General features: G+C 37.0%; 1 protein-coding gene across 1 annotated transcript in view; it reads left to right on the plus strand.

Annotated features, from left to right (window-relative positions):
* Positions 1–26,551, plus strand: part of MYO1E (myosin IE) — an 87,324-nt gene that overhangs the window by 34,771 nt on the left and 26,002 nt on the right. Inside the window, exons 4-18 of the mRNA XM_090149278.1 lie at positions 1,912–2,055; positions 4,844–4,933; positions 5,837–5,931; positions 13,393–13,480; positions 14,695–14,784; positions 15,717–15,848; positions 16,955–17,089; positions 18,119–18,251; positions 20,614–20,810; positions 21,811–21,891; positions 22,245–22,331; positions 23,511–23,597; positions 24,721–24,888; positions 25,592–25,677; positions 26,261–26,342. Coding sequence (XP_090005404.1) covers positions 1,912–2,055; positions 4,844–4,933; positions 5,837–5,931; positions 13,393–13,480; positions 14,695–14,784; positions 15,717–15,848; positions 16,955–17,089; positions 18,119–18,251; positions 20,614–20,810; positions 21,811–21,891; positions 22,245–22,331; positions 23,511–23,597; positions 24,721–24,888; positions 25,592–25,677; positions 26,261–26,342 — 1,695 coding nt within the window. The remainder of the gene's footprint in view (positions 1–1,911; positions 2,056–4,843; positions 4,934–5,836; positions 5,932–13,392; positions 13,481–14,694; positions 14,785–15,716; positions 15,849–16,954; positions 17,090–18,118; positions 18,252–20,613; positions 20,811–21,810; positions 21,892–22,244; positions 22,332–23,510; positions 23,598–24,720; positions 24,889–25,591; positions 25,678–26,260; positions 26,343–26,551) is intronic.

Genomic DNA, 26,551 nt, shown 5'->3' on the forward strand with positions numbered 1-26,551 from the left:
TGAAAGTCACTGACTTTCATAAAGCTTGCTGTTACACAAACTGTGTGCACATTTTCCATACATCCCATGGCTTTGTGAGCTCTGTCCTTTTCTCACTGACCTTGCTGTCTCTGATATCACAGCTTCCAATGGGGAGCTTGATTGCTTCCCACAGTCTCTTTTCTTACAAGTTTTCTGTAGCTTACTCCATTTTCCGATACTAAACCACGCTCTGCATAGCTTTATGAAATCTGTCATTCTCTGTGTTTATTTTTATACTATACCTTTTTTTAATCCATGCTGCCTGTCTCTTTTTTCAAGCACAATATCACAAATAGCTGATGAGTGCACTGGAGGAAGTTATGTCTTCCTGCTGGACTTCCCTTTACTCAGATAACCTGACATCCAGCTGAGGTTTCAGTCATGTGTTTTACAACAATTTCCAAAAATTAGTTGGTTCCTTCATTTACTCAGTGCTTCCACATCATTGCTTCCATTATGCAGATATGAAATGGACATGTCTTATTTGAACTGAAATGGTTTTAAGATTATTATTTTATCTAAGCTCATGTAAGGTTATTTGATGTTTAAGAGGACTGATGAGATTGTGTGCTTTCAGGCATGTTTTCCTCTGCTATCCTGTATTTAAAAGCATTCTTTTTGTTATTGATTACAAATACTTTTCAGCGTTGTTAGCTGATAGATAGGTGATAGATAGCAATAGCTGGAGACTTAATAAAAACAGGGGTAAAGCCTAGAAGTCCTGTGCTGTCTGCAGTGGGCAAATGAGTCTGTTTTTAGCGCAAACTAATTTGAGATCAAATCCAGCTGGTCTTTTTTACCATCTGTGATTATGCATTAAGTTATTCTGCAAAATACTTTATAATAAGTTGCATGTATTCTGATGAGTATGACTTGATCCTGTAAAATGCATCTCACTGTTTGAAACTGTGATGCTAAAAAAGAGGAGGAGTATACCAGATGACTGTTTTGTTAACCACTTCTTCCTTGACAGCATGCATGGCAATTTATTAGTATAAAATGTATTCATTTCAGTATTGCTAATTTGAGAATTCAGACTTCAAGTGCAAAAATACAGGAGTGCCATGAGAATTACCTGTCAGACTCGAGGAATAGTTTTGGGATTAGAGAGCATTTAATCTAGACTGGATTTAATGTGTTTATGGATGCATCCATAGAAACCTAACTGCAGTTCAAATCAGCTGGAAAAAAACAGATTTTGATTTGAACTCGTACAAATTGAAATGTTAAGAATTTTCAGTAGCATCCTGAAATAGTCTCTAAGTGTGGGGAGAGATTATCTATTCAGATGTCAGTTATGCACAGTGACTAACAGCTCAGAAGGGGCTGTTCAGACATGCAGCCTGTCAGGCTGTGCAGCATCATCTGCAGAACACCACTGAATGCCTGGGACATCAGTCTCACAGCTCTATGAGAGTAGCAGCATCATATGTCCAGTTGTGGATTAGAAGACTCAAGATGGAGAATCCATGGTATCCCCATTTAATACAATTCAGATGGTTAATTATCCTTACTACTAATAGTTGCAGTGCCAGAGTCTAATTTTTGCATCCATAACTTCTAAGGACTGTATCTCAGTTGGAATATTTTTTTTTCCCTGCATGTTTTAGAATTGCCTGACGTCTGAGAGCACTTCCGTGTATAGACATTCACAAAACCCTGTGAAACTATTTCTATTTTTGGAGGGCAGTGCAGTGCTTTAATTAATAGTTCAGAGGTGTGTAAGGTGACATCATTTGTGTGTGCTTTTCAATAGCTGGGTCAAGGGATAGAATTCAATGTGAGCAGTATATTTTGGAAATTGGAATTAGAATGGGTTGCTTTCAGATATTTCATGCTAATGAGAAATATTGTAACCTTTTTTTTTATACTTATTGTGTTTTCCTGCAGGGAAGCAAAGGGCACTACAGATATCACTGGCAGAGCCACAATGTCAAGCACAGCGGAGTGGACGATATGGTCCTTCTTTCCAAAATCACAGAAGATTCCATAGTGGAGAACCTAAAGAAGCGATACATGGATGATTATATTTTTGTATCCTTTCTAGTATTGCTTTTAGTTGGGCTCTGCGGATGTATCATAGAATCGTATCATAGAATCGTATCATAGAATCGTATCATAGAATCGTATCATAGAATCGTATCATAGAATCGTATCATAGAATCGTATCATAGAATCATATCATAGAATCATATCATAGAATCATATCATAGAATCATAGAAAGCCCTGGGTTGAAAAGGACCACAATGATCATCCACTTTCAACCCCCCTGCTATGTGCAGGGTCGCCAACCAGCAGACCAGGCTGCCCAGAGCCACATCCAGCCTGGCCTTGAATGCCTCCAGGGATGGGGCATCCACAGCCTCCTTGGGCAACCTGTTCCAGTGTCATCACCCTCTGTGTAAAGAATTTCCTCTTAATATCTAACCTAAATCTCACTGAAGGTTGAAATTAAGATGCTGTACAATTCTTTTTTATGTGTAGTGGTTCTTGTCACTGTTGAAGATAATATTGTAGCTCCATACATTGTGACCCCTCAAGCTAATCCAGCAGTGCTGCTTGCATGGTCAAGAGTTAATAGTTTTAAGCCTTACATACATGTTTTGAGATGGTGTTATCTTCTTTACCTCCCAGATTCTAATGCTTTCACATTAGCATTTATCCTATGACATAACCCTGTTTACAACTTGTTCTGAATCATGGACTGATGAAAACATGTGACTGTGTGAACATCTGTAAATTTACAATGTTTGTGCTATATTTTTTTTTTTAAACTATGATTAATGAAAATGTGAAAGAGTTAAAATAGTCAAATATATAACCCAGCAAGAAAAACAAATTTTAGCACCAAAAATGTTTTAGTTTTCAGAAATTTCATGTGAGAAGACTTTCTTGATGTAGAACACAAGTCACTGTTTGATTTTTAGCTTCCACAATGCAACATAAGCTACAGTAATCAATTTTGTAACCTGTAGTCAGTGGTGATACTGTTCCTTCTGCTTTACCTGGGTTTTGGTACCAGCTAGTAGTGTGTGGAGAGCAGTTATTTTGAAGAGTTTAATTTCTTTTTAACAGAATGGGAGTAAAATAGGAGTTCTCCTGACTATTTCCAAATACTCAGACAGTAAGAGCTTTAGCAAGGACTAATAGAGGAGAAGTCATGGTGTAGCTGTGCTGACATTTCAATCTCAAACTGTGTAAGTTTTTTGTAAGTTCATGTGTGAGTTGCAAAGAATTTCTCACAGTGGTTGTACTGGGGCAATCTGTAGCACTCTTCCTGGTAGTGGAAGAAACACTTCTGTCAGTGTGAAGCCCTGCATCTTCCTTGCACAATGTCCACGAAGTCTTCAGTGCTCAATGCTTTTTTTTCTTACAAAAGTGAGAGTACCAGATTAACATAGAGATGTTTTATTTTTTCTTTTTACTGAAGCAGATTGTGTGCTTTCCAAGGGGTCTGGTGGTCACATGGGTTATCAGACTCATCTTTTAAAAGCATTATAATTCATTTGTGTGGAGAAAAATAATCCTTTTGCAGTTCTGTGCAGGCTTTTTGTTCTAAACTGGAGACCATCTCTTGAATCTTTCAACTGTTCTTATGCTCACCCATGAATGAATATTCCTCTGTGCTACTCTGCACAGAGATTACTGATTCTTCCCAGAAAATGACGGTATTGTTACCAACAGAAAACTATCACTTCAGATGGTTATACTGACACAACGAGTGCTTGATATATTGGAGGCCCAGATGTTGTCACTCTTTGAATCAGATTTAAAAATGTATGAAGAAAGCATTGCAAATTAATAATACTGAGATTACGTTCACTGATTTATAGTTGTTCTGTGACTAATGTGATACTGTCTGGGGCACCAGCATAATAGGTTCTTACGCAGCCTAACACAGCAGCATAAATTTCTCAGTTTTCCTACTTAGGTATGGAAAGCTTGGATAGTAAGTTTAGTTGTGAGCAATCCCAGCTTGTTCAGTGAAACCAACAGCACGGTATTTTGAACTCACTGACATGGGTACACTGCTAACTTCCAACTCAAAGAACCAGTCCTGCCTGTAAAGTAGTACCAGTTGTTTCAGTTGTGTATAGAACAATTCATTACCTACACTGTAAGTGTAGGCGGATGTACAGCTGAATGTGGAACTGTGAAATACTGACATTCAGAATGTTGCAAAAAAAAGTTCTGGGAGTAATAATAAACTGAAACGTTTCATAGGGTAGCCTGCAGAATATGTCTTCCAGGGAAATGTCTTCAATGTTAACAGTTACACTCATAAAATATCACCCCAGCACTGCGTTACCTAACTCCCTTAGCTCCCTGCCTTGTGCACACAGCTGAGTAATTGTCCAATTCAGCTCAGTACGGGTGGTTTCCATCTGTCTGCACGCTCAGCACAATCTCCATGAGATCAGAATGTGTCAGTACAGCTCATTCTGTGAAGGTCAAAACAATCTTTTCAATACTAACAATATGATCTCCTCAGTTACAAAGGAGCAAAGCAGTTCAAATATACCATTTCCTTTCTGTATTTTTGTTCAGGGAGTGTTGGACTTGGGCCTGTAATACATGTTCCTGTGCTTAACTTGTCCTAAAATAAATATTTTGATAATATGAAAGTATCCCACTGAAAAATATGTTTATATTCTTGTAAGCCTTCTAATTTCATTTTTATTAATAATTGTTTTAAGCTTTCTTTTTGCTGTATTGTTTGAAGCTGTATCCTGTTGTGTAATATATGGAAAGGCTGTTGCAGTATCTGGTGGTAAGAGACTATATATAAACTGTAGTTACCTTAACTACTTTTGAATACAGACATATATTGGCTCTGTATTAATCTCTGTGAATCCTTTCAAGCAAATGCCATATTTCGGGGAAAAGGAAATTGAAATGTACCAGGGAGCTGTAAGTAAAGCAGTCTGCAATGTACTACAGTATTGGCAGGGATGTAAATATTATTCCACGTGCTTAAACTTGTGGAAGCATTTGTTTCTGGGTTTTGGTGGTATTGTATTAACCTGGGAGAACGTGGCTGATACCCATCACCATATACAGAGTCCTCAAATTGAATTCCCTGGAACACAGAATTAGCGTCTCAAGAAAATACTTGCATTGATTAACTCTAATCCACACCAGATTTTTCCCCTTGAAGCCTTTCCTCCTGCAAAAGCACTTTTTAAGCTACTGTTTGCTTAAACTGTGGCACAGAAACCAAAATGGCCATTAGTGGATTTGAAGAATATGGGTAGAGATGTCACAAACTGGACAAGTAGAGTAGGAAAATTGGGATGCCAAAAATAGATGCTGGTTTTGAAAATAATGCTTGAAGAGTTTGCAGTACAAGGACATTATGGACTTAAAATTCTGCTTTCTGCTCTGTTTAGTCAGGCATGTCCATGGATAGAAGACCAGGGAAATCATCCAGTTTGGGTGGGTGCAGTGGTTGAGGATGATCCCATTACAGCACCAGGCTGTAGTGGCTCAGGTAGTTTATTGTTAGCACATGAGCATTGGTGGGATAGGCTTAACTTATATCAATTTGTCTTGAACAAGTAATATATTTCAGTTATGGGCCATTATTAGAATGGTGTGTTTACATACTTCAGGAGAGAATTATGGGTGAGAAAAAGATCAGTAACAAATCAGGCATTGGTTTGTTTTAACTAAACAAACAAAAATTCCTGTAAGTGGGTTTGAAAATTGTTTTTTCCAGGAATATAGTTCCTCCAATTGAAATAGATTTGTCTCTTTCTGCATTGTTTAATGTTATGTTATGTTGAAAAATGTATGCTCTATCTCCCCTTCTAGGCACAATATGAAAACCCACCACATATTTATGCTCTTGCAGACAGTATGTACAGAAACATGATTATTGACAGAGAAAATCAATGTGTCATTATTAGGTAAGAAAAAGATCTATAAGAAAATATTTTGTCTTGTTCCTGTTGTAACTTCAAGGAAGGGAAAAGCTTATTTTTTATTATACTAATAAAAACCTTCTGAGTTCATGACCACTGAATATTTTGGGGTTTTCTAGGTTGGTTGGTTATGTTCTGACCCTCCATTTTGTTTTCCAATGGAATCCTGATAGCTTAACAACAAATCTCTCTCTCATAGCCAGCTTCGTGCCCATCACCAAATAGCAATAGCTCAAATGACTACGTGAGAGTTAACAACTACAGCAGCCACAGACACTGCTAGCTAAATCTGACACTCACATTGACTACACTGGCTGCATTAGCATGTTCATTTTAGGGTTTTTTTTTTTTTCCAGTCAAAAGTAAATACACTTTTGTTCATTTCAGAATTTCACTTGCTTTCAGTCAGAGGCAAAAGGAGGAGGCAGATACTAACAATTATTCCTTACTGTCATTCCATCTGAATTATTACGCTGAGAGAATCCACTGTAAAATTACTGAACTTGTTTAATGATAGGCATTACTTAAGTAACAGTGAATGTTGGGTGCAGAAGGTACTCTTTGGCCTTGTCTGTGAACTTCTAGATGGTTTATGATAAAAGAAAGCATACAGAGACCCAGAAATACAGGATACTTGAGCTGGCCTGTTATCTATCCTTTGACTTACGAAATTCCCTGTGGTGCTCCTGAAATTGCAGTTTGCCTTTGGCACTGGTGTTCGAAGTGGAGTGCGTGCCCTTTAAGGTTTACAATGCAATCCAATGGGGGGGGGGGGTCTAGGATGGTTCTAGGATTAGAACATAGAACCTAGATTAGAACATTAGAACCTAGGTTCTAGGATTAGAACATTGGTAGTACATGTATATAATCTATAAGCAACTAAGTTATAAGCATATACTGGGTGCCTGTGTTCAGTAGTGTCTTGCTGGTTGGGTGCATGATCAAAGAAGTTTGGAGAATGCTGGTCTGTTGGAATGGATCAGTCAAGAACTAGGGAAAAGTAAGAGGAAGAAGGTTATTTGAAGTTAAACTGCTAATATTCTATTAATAACAGTCTTTCTGAGCTTTCAGTTGTTTTTCTTTGGAGCACTCAGGCATCACTATGAATTTAACTGCTTTTGAATTTAAGAAAAGAGGTTGCAACTCTCACTGATGAGCTGCTTTGGATCCTTGTTGAGGAATATTTGTTTGTAAGTTAGATTCATTGTCTTATTTCCCGTGATCAGTGCCTGGGGTTCATCCAGGCCAGGCTTTCTTTGGTGACGGGATGCAGTGGAAAAGCAGACAGTTGTCCCCCTCAACGTTAGCAGAAGTGTATGTAGGTATGTGGAAATTGTTGGTTTTGCACATAGGAAGGTCAGCCAAGCATTAATGGTTTGCTAAACTGTAATGGCCTTCCTGTTATGGGCAGCTACCTACAGCATGGAGTCTTGTGTCTCAAAAATTCCAAATTCAGATTCTCTTACTCTTGTTTCTCGTACTTCTGAATAGTTCCCTGAGCTGCCATCTGATTTGGAAGATTGATGCCTGTTGCCATGTGAAGTTACCAGTCCCATTTGGTCAAATTCAGATCTGTTAGGCATGGGTAAAATTGATATTTATTTTGATTTTTGAACAAAATCACATTCCAGAGCCTTGGAATATTTCATATGAAGCTGAATTTATAGTGAAAATTCTTGAACTGTTGTGGACAGTTAATACGAAGCACAATTCTTGATACATTGCTAGTGCCTCAAGGTTTTTTAAATACAGAAGAATTACATTTTCAGAGAGCTGAGTTGCAGGCTTTTTTGAATTCACATGTTAAAATTCTTAGGAGAATTCTTGGGTTTAAATAATGGATGATGTGTTTTAGGAGTTCCTGCACTGTATATGTGCAGAGTGAATTCTTTCTCAGTCTGTGCACAAATGATGCAAATTCTGCTGGAATTAATTAAAATATACTACAAAATTGGGAAATGTTTGGTAGGGACATTTCAAAGAGTTCCTCTTCCTTTCTAGTGTTTATTTGTCATATGATTTGTCTTACTGCAGACTGGAAAAACTGCAGACTTTCAGATAGTTTTCACAGTGGTATTCATTTTTCTAGGACGCCGTTATTTCTCTGAAATCAGGTGACTTAGCCATTCATAAAATTAATTTTGTTTCATTTGATATTTTAATACTTTGCCCACATTTGGGTACATCTCATGTTTTGTGATTAAAATGATGTCACTAGATATGGCTTAAAACTGAAGTATCATTAAATTCTCCATTTTGTTTCCTTACATTTTACTTTATTTCATAGAGCAGAAAGCACTGAAATTGCTGGCTGACCAGAGGTTCCTGAGATCCTGCAGCTCTGGTGTGAAATGGATGTTTTAGCTACACATCTACCACTCTGTTAATACAGCCAAGGACTGTAGCATTACAGCCCCTAAGCTGCTGATTGTCAGAAAATTGAGATACAGCTCTGTTTGTTTTCAGTTCCACAGAAGTCTGCTGAACATGAGCAGCTTCAAATGGACCTTGCATTTCAGTGAACCATGATTTTTTTCCATAAGTCTTTGCCATGTGGGAAAGGAGTGATGATGACAGTATGGCTATTAAGAGGTGCTGGTTTGCTTATCTTCTTCACAGCTAGTCTAAGTTTGGGATTGCTTCACTGAAAATTTGTGTTGGAACAGAAGAAACAGAGCAAGCTAGTAGAGAAACAAACCCAATTTTTCCTTCTTTTCTCTCTTCGTATTGTAAGTCAGTTTTGTTTGTTTTTTTTAAAGAGAGCTTTGCAGAGAGGGAAAGGGAGAAATCCTGTGTAGCCTGGGCTAGTTCAGTCACATCTGTCTGATGGTGCACTTAGAGACAAAGGAAAGGTTGGGAAGGGGTTGCTGCACACCTGTCTTCCCACTGCATGTGGTTGGGCACCTGTGGCTTCTACTTCCAGCCCTGGGAAGGGATGTGTGTTCAAACTGTGGGGAGCAGATTTCCAGGCAGGTGAAGGGAGGTCCCAGAGGTGTCACGCTATAGTCGGGGACCTTTGTTGGATGTGGGGCCACACAACCTTTGGCCAGGATCTTTAGTTCCTGGATTCTAACTGATGCATTTAAACACTGATAGAAGAAGTTCTTCAGAAAGTCAAGGAATTAACGAGGAAAGCAAATCTGAAAGAAAATACAGTTCTCTGAAAGACTGAATAGATTGTAACACATATGTATATATTTATTTGTTTGTTGATTTATTTATTTATGCCATAACACTCATTTTGAAAATCAAAATCTCACCAGCCAACTTTTCCAGGGCCAGAGAAGATTATTTCATTAGTGGAATAATTGCGTATATGTGCTAAGAAAATTATATGTACGCGTCTAATCATTGCTGAGGAGCCGTGAGCTGTTTTGAATGGGTGTTAGCAGTGTATGCAGTGATGTTATTCCTGGGCTGGCTTGTGGCTGGGCTGCGTGCAGGTGCAGAATGTGTGCTTCTGTGGGAGGAGGGAGCACTACTTGTGGCTGTCTTCCCTCGTGTTGTACACACCAGGCAGAATAAAAAGGGAGTTTATTCATCTGAGCAATGCAGCTTTGCTGGAGTTTGATTTCTTGGTACTTTCTTGGTACTGAGCATAATACTTCATTGGAGCCTCTATTGAACCAAGCTTATAAACTTGTGTCTGCTGCATCAGGCTGTTCTTATTTCTTCCTCACTGGGAGTGGCAGCCCTTGCAAACATCAGCAATGACTTGTCCAGGCTAGATGCTAATTATGAAGGGTTTTCTTTTAAGATTTTTAATTCCTTCTAGACTACCATTTTCTTTTAATTAAAAGCATGGTGATTATGATTATTATTTTTCAATTGTGTAGCTATAAACGTTTCTCCAGATTGTTCCTAAGGTGTTGCCTTTAAATTTGAAGACTTTGCTTTCTGTGACTTCTGCCAGGAGTTGCCTTAAAGCAGTTTTCCAGACCTCCTTGTTTGTAATTTTAGTTTACATTTTACTTCTGTGTGGCAATGTTCAGATGCAGTGAAACCATATGTGACAACTGCCTGAAATGACAGTACAGCATCTTTAACCTTAGGGCGGTACGGTAATGGAAGATCACTTATAACCCCAACTTCTTAGTAAACAACTAGCATATATCTTCAGCCTATAAAGATTGAAATTTAATGTGAGATTTTTAGTCAACTTCTATATCTTGACTTTCCATAAAACTCAAATGACAGTTCTAAAACTCCTGTACATAAACTAACTGGAAATATGGCTAGATTCTAATGAGGGAGTGGTAGAAATGTAAGTCTAATGTAGTAAGAAAAATTAGTTAATAGCTGTCAGTTGCAGAGGGGAAATTATGTCTCTGATATTATGTTACTGAGGTCTCTGAAGTAGAAAGGGGATTTTGTATGTGAACAATCTAAAAAGCTTATTCCGATATGACAGAACACTTTTCACACACAGCGTTGTTTATATATATTTATTATTAAAATTTCCACCTTGCCCTAATTATTATTGTCCTGTATTGTTCTACAGCCAGGGAGATTACATTAAATGTCACTCAGCAAGTTACTTTAGAGAGAAGAATGAGGCTCTGTATTGGATCTTGCTTGTATACTCTAATCAAAGGATTATATGTAGGTTGCTCTGGAAGTAATGTCTCCTATTTATTTCCATGGAAAATACAGCAGATATGAAGGGTATGATAACATTATTGATAGAGCACATTCTCAGCTATGAAGCACTCTTTCTCAGTGCCATTAGCTATGCGTGTCACTAGTGATGAACAAGAGTCTGTGTGCCATGCTTATAAAAATCTGTACCGGCAGAGGTGCCCCACTGTCACTGTTGCTGCTGCTGAAACTCACTGCCGACCACCTTGCTGTGCTCACATCCACTGTTCAGTCTCCATAAATGTTCAGCAAGCATTGATGAATTCAGTGGGTGCCATTTTTTCCACGTGAAGAAATTCAATTCCACCCCATTGCTTCATGTGCACTTCCATGTCAGACACCATTTGTCAGACTGCCCCTCTGCTGCCATCTGTCACATAGCAACAAAATGTAATGGGATATTGGTGGGAAGGTTCAACCTCTGCTGCCTTACCACTAACATCCAACTCTGATGTTGTTGGCCAACATAATAGAATCGGAGGCATTACTTTCAGAGCTGCCCTCATAATTCCTCTGGAAGGGAAGGAAGAAAAGAAAGGAGGAGGTAAAAATTTCCTGCTGCTCATAGTCTTATTCTGATTGCAGGTAATTATTAATTAACTTCTCTGAACAAAACTTTGCTTTTCTGACGTTGCAAATAGTTCTAGAAAAACAATGTGTCTTTCAAAGCATTCTTTTTTTGTTAGTGATTGAGAGCATATGGTGTTAGAAAAATCTCCAAGAAAATTGCAGCTTAATCTGCTTCTTACTTTCAGTCATTATTGTCATTTTTTCTGCCTTTAAAAATCTGTGTACTTCTAGCTAAAAAAATATTCTTGAATCATCTTAAAATAGTTCTAATAGCAGCAGAGCAGTAAGGTGTATGTGGAAAAGCTTCTGTATGAGAATCATTCTCCTATAAGAGCTGAGTACCTGATCTTACTGGTGGCAGAAGACATCAGCTAAAATTACTTGAGTTCATAAATAATGTATCATCCTGTTCAGCAGTAATTTAGTTGGAGCTATTTACTGGTCTCTGACAAATAAACTTTTAATACTGAAAATTTGAGAGTATGGATGTGTATGTTTGAGTCAAACTGAAAAAACTCAGTCTTCTAGGCAAATTCATTTAATGTGAAGGAGAACTTACATTGAAATAGAGACTAACAATAAAATGGAACGATGTGCCTCCATATAGCATTCCAAGACAGACACTACGGAATCATTAATGTAAACCACGCTTAATTTGAGCAAAGAGGAGAAGGTTAATGAGAAAATCTTAATGAAATGTGCTATATTTTTAGCTCTTGATAAATAATATCTGCTCATATTCATTGAGTATTTGGCTCCAGATCCTTTTTAACATCCAGCAGCGAATGCATTTATCAATTTAAGAATCCGTTTTAGGTTAGATTGGTTTGTCTGTCTTGTTTTACAGGAAGAGCAAATTTACTGTAAGTAAATTTTGTTTTGAAGAAGTTATTATTTGTCTACTAATCAAACTGTTGCTGTTTTTAACAATGGTTTGCCATTTAGAAAACTCAGTCAGTGCCTCAGAGTGTCATAGGTATGAATAATACAGGCTTTCTTGTCTTTGATTGTTAGGAAGAGATGACTGAATAATAAAAGTTGATACAGTTGAGATAATCAAGAAGTATTTTTTCACCTTTTTGATCTATGAAACTGCAGGCAGGAAAAGATGCATTAAAACATTTCTGACAAAATCATTTCAGTATTTCTGTACTGTTTGGAAACTTTAAAGATGTAAAATGATACTTGCAGCTTGACAGCGTGGGGAGCTTTTTCAGAATTAAAACCTTTGGAAATGTCTCCATTAGTCATGTTGATAAGGAGCTGTGTTGACATTCTCAGCAAGTCCTTTTCCTGTGCAGGACACGCTGATGTTTCTTTGGCAAACGTAGCTAAAATTTGTACAGGAAAAGATGCGTGCTTGATCCATATCCAGGAACAAGTAGGCACAAGACAGAAGAGCCAACGGTCACAGAAATTATTCAGGAACATAAGGACAGCACAAATTTTCACACAAAGATATCTGAAATATTTTTTCTTAATGACACTAAACCAACATTTATGTAAGCCTGCAGGAATTCTGCTCAAATACAGATTAGCTGTAAGGTATGCAATAAAGCACTGAGGTTGCATTGCCTGGTATGCCGGTCGTCCTTCCGTCTTGAGAAGCTCTTACTAATTCTGAGAAAATGAAACTACTGATGTTGTAAACTGTATTCACAATTGAAGTGAAATATTGTAGCGGAAGGAAGGAATTGTGAAAGCTAGTATGGAATATTAAAACTTCTTGTACCCTGTGTCAAGAGGTATAGGAACAGGAAGGTGGTTCTTCCGTCATTCAGGATGTGATTAATAACGTCTCATTATTTCATTCAGGAATGCCAAAAACAAAAGATTCCTGAACTGAAGTAGGCATCTGGCATGGCATTCAAGGCTTGGAGTTTCAAATGAGTTTGTATATTAAGATCTGAAATCCCACTTAATTTAATTGGGAATTGATTTATTTTGAGCATATTTATTTCTCAATTCTCAATTTACACTACTTCTGACTTTGAATTCCCATAAAGATTCTGGGGCCCATGCAGGATGATTTATTCAGAATTATTTATTCATAAACAAATCTGCACTACAATATTGTATGACAGTCTGTTATCAACTTACCTGATGTAAAACTTGAATTACTTATTATTATTTATTATTATAGTATTGTTAGTAATAACAAGGTTGTACAAAATATCTCTATCAATTCTTAGTTATTTAAAAACTAACAGGTGTATTTTGTGTCTCATTTTCTCACAGTGGGGAAAGTGGTGCTGGGAAGACTGTGGCTGCTAAGTATATCATGAGTTACATCTCCAAAATTTCAGGAGGTGGCCCTAAAGTACAGGTGAGTTGATACAGCATAATACTAAAGTGTGAGCACAGTCTGAAGGTTGAGTTCGGAGGCAGAATGGCAAAGCTCTGCCGTGGCAGGCAGTGGCAGCCAGTAGACATTCTACCAGAGAAGCTTGTGAGCAGCTGTAAATGTGTGCCTGTCCTCAACTGCTGAGACAGCTGAAGAACATAATGCACTGCATACCTGGAGATCATCTGAGATGAGAGCCCCTATGGGGTAAATCCACAGACCTGGAATGATCTCTGTTAGAAGTATTATATCTACAAGTTTGATTTTTTTTTTTTTCTTTTTTAAGTTAGTGTAAGAAAGATACTTTAATTACTGTTCTATTCTGAAGGTTGAGAACAGCAATCTCCTGTTAGTAGATGTGTTTTGTTTTTTTTCCTCCTGGCTTGATACTCAATTGAAAACTGAGCTGGCTTTTCATGTCTTTATTAATTCTATTAAATCTGATTTGTATGTATACATTTGAGAGCCAACAATGGGAATATCATCCTTTTATATGAGGTTACCTAGTATCTGTGAAAACTAGTTAAAACAATAAATAGTTCTTTTTCTTACTAACTATGCTACTGGTGTCTGTCTATAGAAGACCACGAACTGTAAAGTCAGTTGCCTTGAGCAATTTCTTTTGAAGTAAAATTCAGTCTTCTTTACACAGCCAAGCATACATTAAGTATAGCTAATAGCTAGACCATACTTCCAACTTCTAGGAGCAAATACAAAAGCAATAGTAACAGATTGCTTATGGCTGTCTCAGATTGCTAGGTAGCAACATCACTGGCCTCCAAACAGTTGGCTCAAGCACTTCCAGAATCCTAAATTTCTTGCTGCTCAGACTTCATTGGTTGTAGTTTCAGACCCTGCAAGATTTAAGTACTTATGTGGAGGAAGGAAGTTATTTAATAACAAGAAAAAAAAAACAAAAACAAATCAATTTACTGGCTGCGTTGCTTTGCCCAACAGTGAATGGAAGGAACAGTTGTTTGCAGCCTCAGGCATTTTGTTAAATTTTCTTGAAAAGAGAGGGACATAAAAACTCTGATAAAAGGTTCTGTATCTTATCCATCCAAAAGGATTTTTTCCACACTTGCACTTTAGTGCTTTTTTTATAAATAATTTAGATTGTTGTGGTTTTCTGGAAAATTCCTATGAATTAAAAAAAAAAAAAAGTATTTTTTTTATCTCTATTTCTTTTGTTTTAGCATGTGAAAGATATAATTCTGCAGTCCAACCCTTTACTGGAGGCCTTTGGGAATGCAAAAACTGTGCGGAACAACAACTCGAGCAGATTTGTAAGTCTGTCTCCATTAGACATTATTTTTCCAACTTCTGTGCTATTACAGATGCTTTATTCAGGAATATAATATAGATTGACTACAAATTAAGGACATGTATATAAAATATAATGTGTTAGTGTGTTTTAAAATACATGGTATATGTTGATAGGCCTCTATTTCGTTCTGCATGGATTGCAAATTTGTTACACTTGCAGTACATGCTGGTCAAAAATTATGAAATGTTCGGTCTATAAGCAAATAACAGTAACAAAACATCCAGGTCAGTAAAACACATGCAACGATATAATTTAAAAGCATATTTTTTAATAAATGAAACCATTCTTAGAATTCTTTGATGGGAAATACCTTTATTATTACATACAGAAAGTAGGCAGCAACAATCTTCTGTCTGTCCTAATAAGATACTCAAGTTAATATTGAGAGTAAGTGTTCAGTAGCTAACTTGCTATGGGTTACACTGCAGAAAAGTTACACATAGGTTTACAAATCTGATATTTGTTCCTAAGCCAGTGTGAATGTTAACGTGATAAATGCATCGCTGAAAGGTAAAAATAATTGCTTTACCTTGCTTTCAAGCACAACACTGTTTCCCATTGGTCATAAATCTGCTAAATTGACTTCCATTACAGGTGGTCATTACGGCTTCCTCTATGCTAAGCAAGGATCTCAGCGGTGGGAAGAAGCCCCTCGTTGCTTCTCTGCATTGGCATTACCATGTGGCATATTATTTCTAATCTAGCTCTGTATAAGTGAAGGAAGAAGGAAGATGTGATAGTTCAAGAATCTAAGCTTACATCATTCTTGAACCAGCTAAGTCACTGTGTTCAGAAAGATCAACATCGTACTAATGGTCCTTGAAATACAGTACAAGCAGTACATGATTTAATATTTACTAATTATTCATCAGCTTTAATTATTTATTGCAGGGGAAATATTTTGAAATCCAGTTTAGCCCAGGTGGAGAGCCAGATGGAGGGAAAATCTCCAACTTCCTACTGGAAAAATCTCGAGTTGTAATGAGGAATCCTGGAGAGAGGAGTTTTCACATTTTTTACCAGGTCAGAAGTCTACAGCTCTTTTATGAGTTATTTGAAATAACTTGTACCAGTTTTTCCTTTTGATTAAAAGGTCATTCACAACACAATGAGGTTATTGAAAGCATATTTAAAAAGATGATGTGGATATCACTAAAGAACTTCGTAGCATGTTAAGGCACCATCTAACATAGACCTATCTGCATTTCGTCTAAAGAATGTACATCTGAAGAAAGTACTTCAAATGATCAGCTTGGAAGTTCACTGATAACTCCCTTACGAAGAAATCCCATAGAATATAATGGAAAATGAGAACTTTCCAACCATTCTCTCTATAAACTTACCTATGCAATTATACTTTCTGCTCTAGAATTCTGTAGGACAGCTCTGAAATAGAGATTTAATTATCTTTTATGGGACGGGTAGGATAACATCTGTTGAATCCTCCAAACATCCCCAGGTTTTTATGTTCCAAAAAGCTTTTCTGGCCTTTGACATGAAAGTTCTTTATCTGCTGAAGTACTGCTAATCAAGCTCTACAAAACTAGAGTAAAGGCAGTGCAATGTAAGTAAGTGACTGTATGCAGCTTCACATACATTTGAAGTGTTGTTATGAAGATGGAAAGCTGAGTTGGAGCTAGAATTGCTCCAGAAGCTGTGCACTCTCCTCTTCTGAGGTATATAAACAATTTGCAGTTCCCTTCTGAATTTCTTCTGTGGCTGAGAGAGGCTTTTTGATGCAGAGAATTAGAAAACCACAGGGTTTTGAATATTTTGTTTGGAGATTAGTTCATTTCTTCCTATCACTGCTGTACATCTGCAACTGTCCTTGTCTTTCAGCAAGCATGGAAAATATGTTGCTTTTGAGGATTTAGGTAAAATGCTGAAGACTGGAGAAGCAGCTTTGCCTTATCTTTGCGGTAAAGATGCTAGATGTTTACTAAACCATTTATGAGAATGGAACTAAGCATCTGATCTTTCACATCAAGCTAGTGAAAGAATAAGAAGCCTGGCGCAGCACTACTCTTGTCTTCTCCAGTAATTTCAGGCTCAGTCACCAGTTTCTGACCTACTTTATCTGTGCTGAAAGTTTTTACCCCGTGACTAATGTGGAGATTTTTATTTTCTAGTTAATTGAAGGGGCTTCTTCTGAACAAAAAAGCAGTCTTGGCATTACCAGTATGGATTATTATTACTATCTCAGTCTCTCTGGGTCTTACAAAGTAGATGACATCAATGACAAATCTGATTTCCAAGAAACACTGGTGAGTTCTTGACACTGATTTGTGTAGCAGTGGGTGTTCATCTCACTGTCCATTTGTAGCAAAGACATTGGTGTGGGAATGACAAATTCATGTGCAGGCAACATACATAAATTATGTTTTACTTGCAGAGAATGTATGTTGCTCTGTGGAGAATCTTTGTTACAGTCTAAGAATCCTGAGACGATGGCCACAATTCCATCTTTGTACAGAAATGTGTTTTGTTTCTGTTTGTCCTTTTTCATAATGATGCAAATTCTTGGATTGTGCGCAGACAAACTGTATGTTAGGAATCTGCAGTATGGAGAATGTGAAAACGGTGAGGAACTTCCATTAGAGAAAATGTAAAAGAAGACTCTGTTTCACCATGATTCTTGATAGCACCTAATCTTTTCTTCCTGTTTAAAACAGCACAACTGGGAGGCTGCATAAAGGGATTTCGAAGGCATGATCAGAAATTTCAGCCAAAAAAAAAAAAATCACTTCTAGATTCTAGCTACTTTGGTATTTTGGAAAAAGTTATGTTGAGAAGACATCTTGTATATTGTCATGTACTCAGAAGCCAGTGATGCAGTCAGTCATTTTCTACTAAGTGGCTGAAATAGCCTAAACCAGACAGACTGTGCTGCTTTTGAGTTTCACAGTTGTTAATCTCAGCAGATAAACTGTCTGTATAGAGGGAACAAAACTGTTCTTTGTTTTGCATTTTGCAGTGAAATTGATTTCAGTGTGAAGCTTAAGGGCAGGTGCTTGTTATTCTGCAAGTTTGATTCTTCCAGAATTTGTGTAGCCAACTCATCTTTAAGTGGTGTATGTAAATGCTTCTGCAGTTAATGGTTAAAAAGGAAAAACAGAAATGCTCAAGTAGGATATCTGGTGCACCTTGATATTTCAGGTGATAATGAAATCTCATTGCCTTAAGTATTTGAATTCATTTGAAAAACTTGAATTTTTAAAGTAAAAAATTTGAAATGACTTTAATGGAGAGAGTCATTGAAAAGATTCTTTGCTTAAAAATTCTTTTCTTCCCAGCATGCAATGAGTGTGATTGGGATCTTTGCAGAGGAACAGACGTTGGTGCTACAGATCGTGGCTGGAATACTGCACTTGGGAAACATCAGCTTCAAAGAAGTTGGCAACTATGCAGCAGTGGAGAGTGAAGAGTGTAAGTACTTCTGGAAATTGTGACAAGAAGGGGCTGAAACCCAGGTGGCATGAGCTGAACTTCCATCTTGAGCTGCTTATCCAAACATAGTGCATCATTTCTTTAAGCGCACGGCTGCTAATTCAGATTTTTCCAAAACCAGCAATGGTACCAAGGCTCTCTTTTCTAGTACAGCACTATAGGCTTTAATAGGAGTGCAATTTTGAATTAAAAATCCTTTTCCAGCTGTCAAGTATGAAAAAAAAAGAAACTATTTCTTACATGTTGGTTAAGCCTACAGTGAATAAGCAAAAATCTGCAGTAGCTTATAGATACCTATTTGTTCTCTTATTTCAGAATGATCCATATTGGTTTGTGTTTAGGAAAGCTCCATCTGTTACTTTGTTTTTAGGAAAATTAAATATGAATGAAGTATCCTGTGCAGTCGTCTCCCCACTCAACTGTGTTATTGCTCTCCTGCAAGTTATTTTAACAAATTGAGAAATAAAAATTACTGATTTGAAATAAAAATTACTGAAAATTTCTTAATTTGGAAGAATATTAATGGAGAAATACAAAGGGAGGCATTTATTTCAGTCTGAAATAATCAAAATTCAACAATTTTGCTCAATGGAGTTCCTGTTGTTATATAGGCAGTTGCATGGAAACTGATGCAAAAGATGTTCTTCAGGAAGCCAAATCTCTTTCTCTGAGTCAGACTCAACTGTACAGAGACTATTCTCAACATTTGAACAAATGCTTTTTTAAAATTGACAGTGATTTCTGTCTGTTATAGGCTTGATTAACAATAATCTGCTTGGAGATATGATTTAGCAGAGATTTGTTGTTGAGTTAGGGTACTATGGTTAGGCTGCAGTTGGACTTGATGATCCTTGAGGTCCCTTCCAACCTGAGTAATTCTATGATTCTATGATTCTATTAATAATCTCTCATTATTTATCTTCCTTACAAATCATGCTAAATACTACTTATTCTCTTTGCATATGGAAAACAATTTGAAACTGTCCCTCCTTACACTTTGTACTAGGAGATATATTTTACACTCCCTGAAAACTTATGAAATGAACCTCATCTTTTACAGCTTCTTTGTAGATAGTACATTAAAGCTATTTCACAGAACACCATTGGTTACTCTTTGAGGATTGTTTCTTCAATTACCTGCATATCCCACTTTAAAATAATTTCTAGACCTAAAAATGGAAAATAATGAGGCACGTTAAGAGCGTGACGTGTATCCAGTCATGTTCAGTTGTTCTTCCTTTCCAGTGAATTATTACCACTGTGAAGGAAAAGTTTCAGAGCTCTGCGTGGTGGTTCTTATCATTATACCATCTTCATAAATTCTGACAGTTAATATTGGCTAAATAATTCATTCCAGCATCTTTCCAGTATATGTGAGCCTTTTTGGTCTACGATACCCTGCAGTTTCTTCTTTTTCAAAATATGTGATGGTTAGCCATGTCATGTTCTCAGTCAGTTACCAGAGCTGTTGCTAGCAACTCAGTTTTGATCAGTCCCTTGGTTCCTGCTCCCCTAAGGGTAAATTTAATCACCTTGCTGATTGTAAGGAATCAGGTTTATAAAGCTGGCAGTTATTTACAATTAAAAAAACAGTTTGGGATTAAAATAGTAAGGGGTTCAAAGAATCATCATGCTGTTCTATTACAGATTTGTAAAGCTCAAGTGGCTGCTGCCTTAGTGATTGCTTTGTTTCCTCCTCACACGAGCAGAGTGGATCTGAAAGCAATGGAACGTGGAAGAAACATCACTAGAGGATTATTGTGGTTTAGTGGAGGTGCAATAGTACCTCCAAGAGCCACCCTTGGGAGCTATTTCCATATGCTGTCGAGCAGTTTCTCTTTTCCTGTTCCACCTGCAGCTGTCACCTGTGCATGTGCTAAAGATGCAGAGAACATTAGATTTGTTGCTGCTTCGTGCACAGATACCTGTTTTTCTGCTTTGTTTTTTTTTTTGGAAAGGGAACCCAGAATTTGCAAACTAGCTTCAGAATAAGGTGTTAAAAAAAGTAAAAAGAAATAAAGAGCAAGGGAATTGAAGATTGGTTGTTTTTTTGTTTGGTTGGGTTTTTTTTTTTTTGCAATATCCTTAGAGGAAGAAGAGGAAAGGGTTTTAGAAAGCAGTATTTTCTTTGTTATATTTTAAACCTTTCATAGTTTACAAACCACTTTCATTAGCTTCAGTTTTATTTTAAGTGTGAGCTCTGTGTTTTCTTTCCATCTCCTCCAACCATGCCATCTCTGTGATTGTTTTAAACGCACAGTTCATATATATATTTTTTTCTTTTATTCTGCATTGGTTTAGTGTGTAAATCATAATCCAGCAACTCTCATCTTTCTTGCAGTTTTGGCTTTTCCTGCATTCCTCCTGGGAATTAACCAGGACCGCCTAAAGGAAAAACTAACCAGCAGACAGATGGACAGCAAATGGGGAGGCAAATCCGAGTCCATTAATGTAACACTAAATGTGGAACAGGCTTGCTACACTAGGGATGCACTGGCCAAGGCCCTTCATGCCCGCATTTTTGATTATTTGGTGGATGTAAGTTGGATTTCCTTCTGTTGAAGTACTGATACAAGTACACTGGGATTGTATCTTGCAGAGCTCTTCTTGTCCATCTGTTTTTCAGCACGTGTATGTTTCTTTGCCTAAACCTTAGCAGTAGCACTGAGTAGTGCAGAGGGAACATGACCACAGCTGACATACAAGGCATGGATTTTATGGCAGATGCTGCACTTTCTTTGAAGCAAATGAGCTGTGCTTTCAGCACTATATTTGTTCAATTTCTTGCCACTACTGTCCTGTCCTGGTGTCTCCTTCCTGTCAGCATCCATAATTCTGAAACAGGTCTCACTTTCTCCTATATAGTTGAGCATTTTCAAATGAGAACTAGTGGGTTATGCTACTGGCCTCCTGCTATCCTATCCCAGTCTCCTTGCAGCATCCTGATATTGTGGCATTTGAGCAAAAGCTTGAATTCTGTTTTCCATGCTGGAGTACTCTCTGACCAAGTGACTCTGGTGGCTGAATTGGTGGGGGATAAGCCTTACCTTTGGCCACAGATGTTAGCTAGATGAAGTAAAGTAAAGGTGGCACTGCTAGTGTATCACAAATCTTCCTCATCATGACAGCTCTGAAATTCCTGCTATGTAAAATAATGCAGAAATTGGTAAAAAGATTAATGTTGCTATCTGCAAAATGCATCAACTATCAAATTTAAAGCTGGTCTGTTTTTCTGTTCACTGTTGTTTTTTTTTTTTTCTTCAACTGAGCCCATTCCTGCGAAGGAGAAAGGCTTACAAACAAAGTCCAGAGGCTTACTGACTTACTTGAAAAACAATACAGTATGTTGTTCATTCTCAAGTTATTAGTAACACTTTATTAAAAAGGAAAGTAGAATACCCTATTATATATATATATATATATTCAATTCAAATATGTTACTTATGCAGAAACCCTTTTATATAAAGATTTATGGATAGGAGCATATAATTTAAATACATAAAATTTACTTTGTTTTACATTATGTGTTTTTTTTTAGTCTATTAATAAAGCTATGGAGAAAGACCATGAAGAATACAACATTGGTGTCCTTGATATTTATGGTTTTGAAATATTCCAGGTAAGACAACACACTACTCAGGGTTTGAGCTGATCTGACCTGAGAGAGGTTATTTATAGGGGAAATAATCCAGAACATGAAAGACAAACTTATGGCCAGAGTAAAAGAAAAAAAATAAGACAGCTTCCAGGGCTTTAAGTTCTCCCTGCTAATGTCTCACTTAGTAAGCAAGAAATACTGATGGAAATTGAAAGAAATTCATTGATCTTAAATGATCTGAGATTACACAGCATGCCTATAAAATCAGAAACCCATCTGTCAGTGGCAGTATTTCCTTACAGCTTCTCCTGATATTGCCAACATAAGAACTAAGAGTTACTACATGATTCTAATTTCTATTCAATTTTCTATAGAAAAATGGATTTGAACAGTTCTGCATCAACTTCGTTAATGAAAAGCTGCAGCAGATTTTTATTGAACTGACACTGAAGGCAGAACAGGTAACCAGACATTCATTATTCTTGTCTTCATAGAACGGGCTATCATTTTCTCAGCTGGTGGAAAAAGTGAGGTTTCATCATCTGTTAACAATAAAATTTGCCTTGGTAAGCTAGAGAGAGAGTGAGAGAGAGAGAGAGAGACAAAAAAACAACCCAGACCTTAGCTGTTGGCTAACCCTGAGAATGTAAACCGACTGAGTCCGTTATACAGTGTACTAATGAAGTCATATGACTGCCTAGACTTGCTGCATACTGACTCACTCACAGAAATGGAAAACTGCAGCTTGATTCCATCCCTGTGCTTTCATTGGACACGGCACAGAGTTAAATGGGAATACTTAGTTTCCTCCACGCTCCTTTTTTTACGTATATGAAATAAACCACTGAGGCAAATGCACAAATATTTCTGAAGTTATTTGCATTTCTCTGCTCAAACTCTCACTGTAAAACCACTCTTTATGTGAATGTGAGCTTTGGCATGGGAGGGCAGACAGTGCAGCTGGGACAGTATTGCATACGGTATGAGCTTGGGCCTGGCACCAACTTCAGGACAGGGATTTCAAGAATGTACACAGAATTGCCTTTGTGTAAATGTAACTGGTCAGTGCATTTGAGCAGGGGAGTGACCTACCTGCTAAGTGTTTAGCTGCACTCCTATGTCTGTAGCTAAGTGGGTTAATTTAGTCAAATTTCAGTATGATTTTTTTCAGTCCATCTCTAGATATGGTTACAGTAATAGTGTAGAGAAATAAAAAAAGTTGTCTCCATTTTATGTCCGTTTCTGAATGGGGCATTTTGAAGACCTGATTTGTGATACGCTGTCACAATCTTCATAATTCTTAAAATAGTTTGGATATGGATGCTAACTGAATTGTCAAGAGAACATAAAGCTCATTTTGTTTCAATTTGCAAAATGCTTTGACAGTGAATGCATGGGAAAAAATAGTTCTGCTCTTTTTGGTGACTACTCAAGGGCTATGAATAGCAAGAGTGGGGAGAACAGGGAGGGATTTTAGGTCAGCTCTTAGATGGTAGAGAGCTGGGTTTAATCATCATATGGGTCATTCTTGCCCCTACCCAGTAACAGAGTTGACTGGTCTTTCTAAACACAAGTAGAGTGGAGTTTGTATGGATGTTGTGTATTGGGCAAGGGAATATTTGCATCTTTCCTCTTAACAGGAAGAATACGTGCAAGAAGGAATTAGATGGACTCCAATAGATTACTTTAACAACAAAATAGTGTGTGACCTCATAGAGAACAAAGTGGTAAGTATTTGGCATAAACAAACAGAAAAAAGCAGAGCAAGATTTTTCTGTAAAATATCTGGGCAACTGCTTTGATGTCAAGAGAAAAATGCAAATAATTTTGTTAGTATGACTGAGTCATACTAAGCCTATATATAAGTCTTACATAAGACATTTTATAAGATCTTACAAGAGATCTAAGATATATATTATTTAAGATAGTGGCCAATAAGAGAACCATAAGATGGCATGATTGACAGATGTGTCTGGAAAGTTCCCTATTTGGAAATTACAACTTTAGCCACCTAAATTTGTTATGGATTTCATGACGTATTCTTCTGTATGTATTAAGATAAGGCTCCCTCTGTCCTTGGGATCTGTGTTTCACTTTGGGAAAGCTCCAGTAGCAGCTTCTGTTGAGGTCCTGTAGCAAGTGAAGCAGGAACAAGTGAAGAGGAAGTATTAGAAATTGCTGTAGCTAGAAGAAATCTGTATGTTTTTGCTCCAGGGAACATTCTGCACCATAAATTCCTTTCTGACTTGGGATGACAGCAGATGTTGTTATCCAGATGTTCTTTAGGATACAAATAGTTCTCATACAAGGCAATAAATGTTAATAGTAGTTCATGTAATACATTGCCTTGCACTTTAAAGCACTTCAGATTTCACCTGGCTTCTATCTGCATCATGATAACTAGGAAAAGGATTGGATCTCTGTCACAATCTTAGATCTGTTTGTCTCTAAGTTTGTCACACTGTAGCATGTGAGTTTAAATATTTATGTCAAACATGGCTTTATGGCTTTATGTTTTTGGTGGAATAACAAAACAAACAAAAAAAAAGATTACTTTGCAAAGAAATTAAAAACTGATTTATTTATTTTGAACTACAGGCATCATTTTCCCCTTCATTTCCCACTCTGTCACTGGCTTACATGGACTTGCATCTCTCCTTAAACTATTTGCGTGCCAGTGAACAAATTAATTTGTATTATGAACTCTGCAGACTGATCTGATGGTGATTTTTTTCTGCTGTGATTTTGTAGTAAATAACATTCTTATGGAGGGATCTTGGGGAAAAAAAAAGTCTTTTTGTCCTTTTTTTTTCCCCCCTCACTTTTTGTTGTTTTTCTCAAATGTGTTAGAATCCCCCAGGAATTATGAGCATTTTAGATGATGTATGTGCCACAATGCATGCGGTGGGAGAAGGAGCTGACCAAACACTGCTTCAAAAACTCCAGATGCAGATTGGAACACATGAACATTTCAACAGCTGGAACCAAGGATTTATCATTCATCATTATGCTGGAAAGGTAATGTGGAAAATCATCACTGAACTCTGCATAATGTATTTATAAAGAAAAAGCAAAGGGAAAGAAGTAGCTCTAGAGAGTTATTCTGATTTTAAATAGCCAAATTATCTCAGGAGATATTGTCTTCCTTTCACAACACAGGGATCTCGTGCTCTAATGTACATTCCTTACTTAGGAGAGCTGTCTGAGCCTTGCTGCTGTCAACTATGCTAACCAAAGCTTACTATTAAATATAATAAATCGGTGCTTTAAAATCCTCCTTGCATAACAGCAGTGTTTAAAGCATTCAGGCATTTAAAAATGATCCTTAAGTCAAATTAGAAGTATTATGCACATTTCTGTTTTACTTGGGTATATTTCTCAGACTACTCATCATTTTCTGCTATTATATTTAATAACAGTACATCATTGTTATGCAAAATATTTTTCTTCTGTAAAGTTCAGTATTAAATTCACTTGTATTGCATTCTGTTGACTTATTCATAGGTCTTTTTTCTGTTGAGCTTAAATCTATGGATGTAATTCCTTTGTTTTAAAAGAGTCAAGTAATATATGCAAGGATTTAGTCATCACTATACTGTCTTTAAATAGTATCAGAGTAACCAAAATTTCAGAGCAGTTACTAATGAGGACAGGATATAAATTTTCTGTAATTATTGGGTTCTCAACTTACCACAAACAATCAATTTCCACCTTGGCCCAGGTATCTTATGATATGGATGGATTCTGCGAGAGAAATCGGGATGTTCTTTTCATGGACTTGATTGAACTCATGCAGAGCAGTGATTTGTACGTAAGCAAAATTTGCTTAAGCTAGGAATAATGTGCTAGTTTAGATGGATGCAGAGGGCCTAACTTCTCTACTACTTCACAACTTGTGAGGTAATTCGCATGAAAATGGAAATAAAGCATCACTACAGTAAAACGGTATAGATTCTGTTTTACTTGATCTTCATTTCCTGCAAATCTGAGTAAGTAGGGCAATAAATGTCAGACTCATGATATACTGATAAATATTTTTTTTGCCTTGAAGAAGGCTGCCACTAATATAGCATTATTGCAAAATAGGCTCTGTTTTAACAGATGAAGTAACTTTCTTCCGTTATGGTATTTTAATTGAGGCTTTTTAGGAAGCACTTTGTGTTTGGAAGACTGGTATCACATGTCTCCCAAAGCTCACTAAAATAGAGATTTCTGTGAGGAATGAAGTTCATGGAAAATACTGAGATTAAAATAGATTTGATAGCACTCTGGATTAATATAAAAAGCTATTTATATTCTGCTCAACTATCAACTGTTACATCATATTCTTTTACATTTCTGCATTAAATTGTCTTTCTGAACCAACATTGTTTTATTTATTCTTTTCTAGGCCTTTTATAAAGGCTCTATTTCCTGAAAATCTTCAGGTAGACAAGAAGGGTCGTCCTACCACAGCGGGCAGTAAAATCAAGGTATGGCTATTTTTGTGTGTGCATATATAAATCTGGCTGTGTTTGTGCAAGCATACCTAAACTAAAAAGAGGGTAGTCTTTGTTTGTATTATCCAGACGTTTATTAAAGATAGACATAGGAGTGTTCTGATCGCAAAGCATTGCGTTGTTTTACTTGTTAGAATCATGTTTTGCCCGGCATCGCTATTCATTAAACCTTTTGTTCAGCT

This window comes from Phasianus colchicus, chromosome 12 (genome assembly GCF_987193195.1).
Source record: "Phasianus colchicus chromosome 12, bPhaCol1.hap1.1, whole genome shotgun sequence".
Classification (NCBI taxonomy): domain Eukaryota; kingdom Metazoa; phylum Chordata; class Aves; order Galliformes; family Phasianidae; genus Phasianus; species Phasianus colchicus.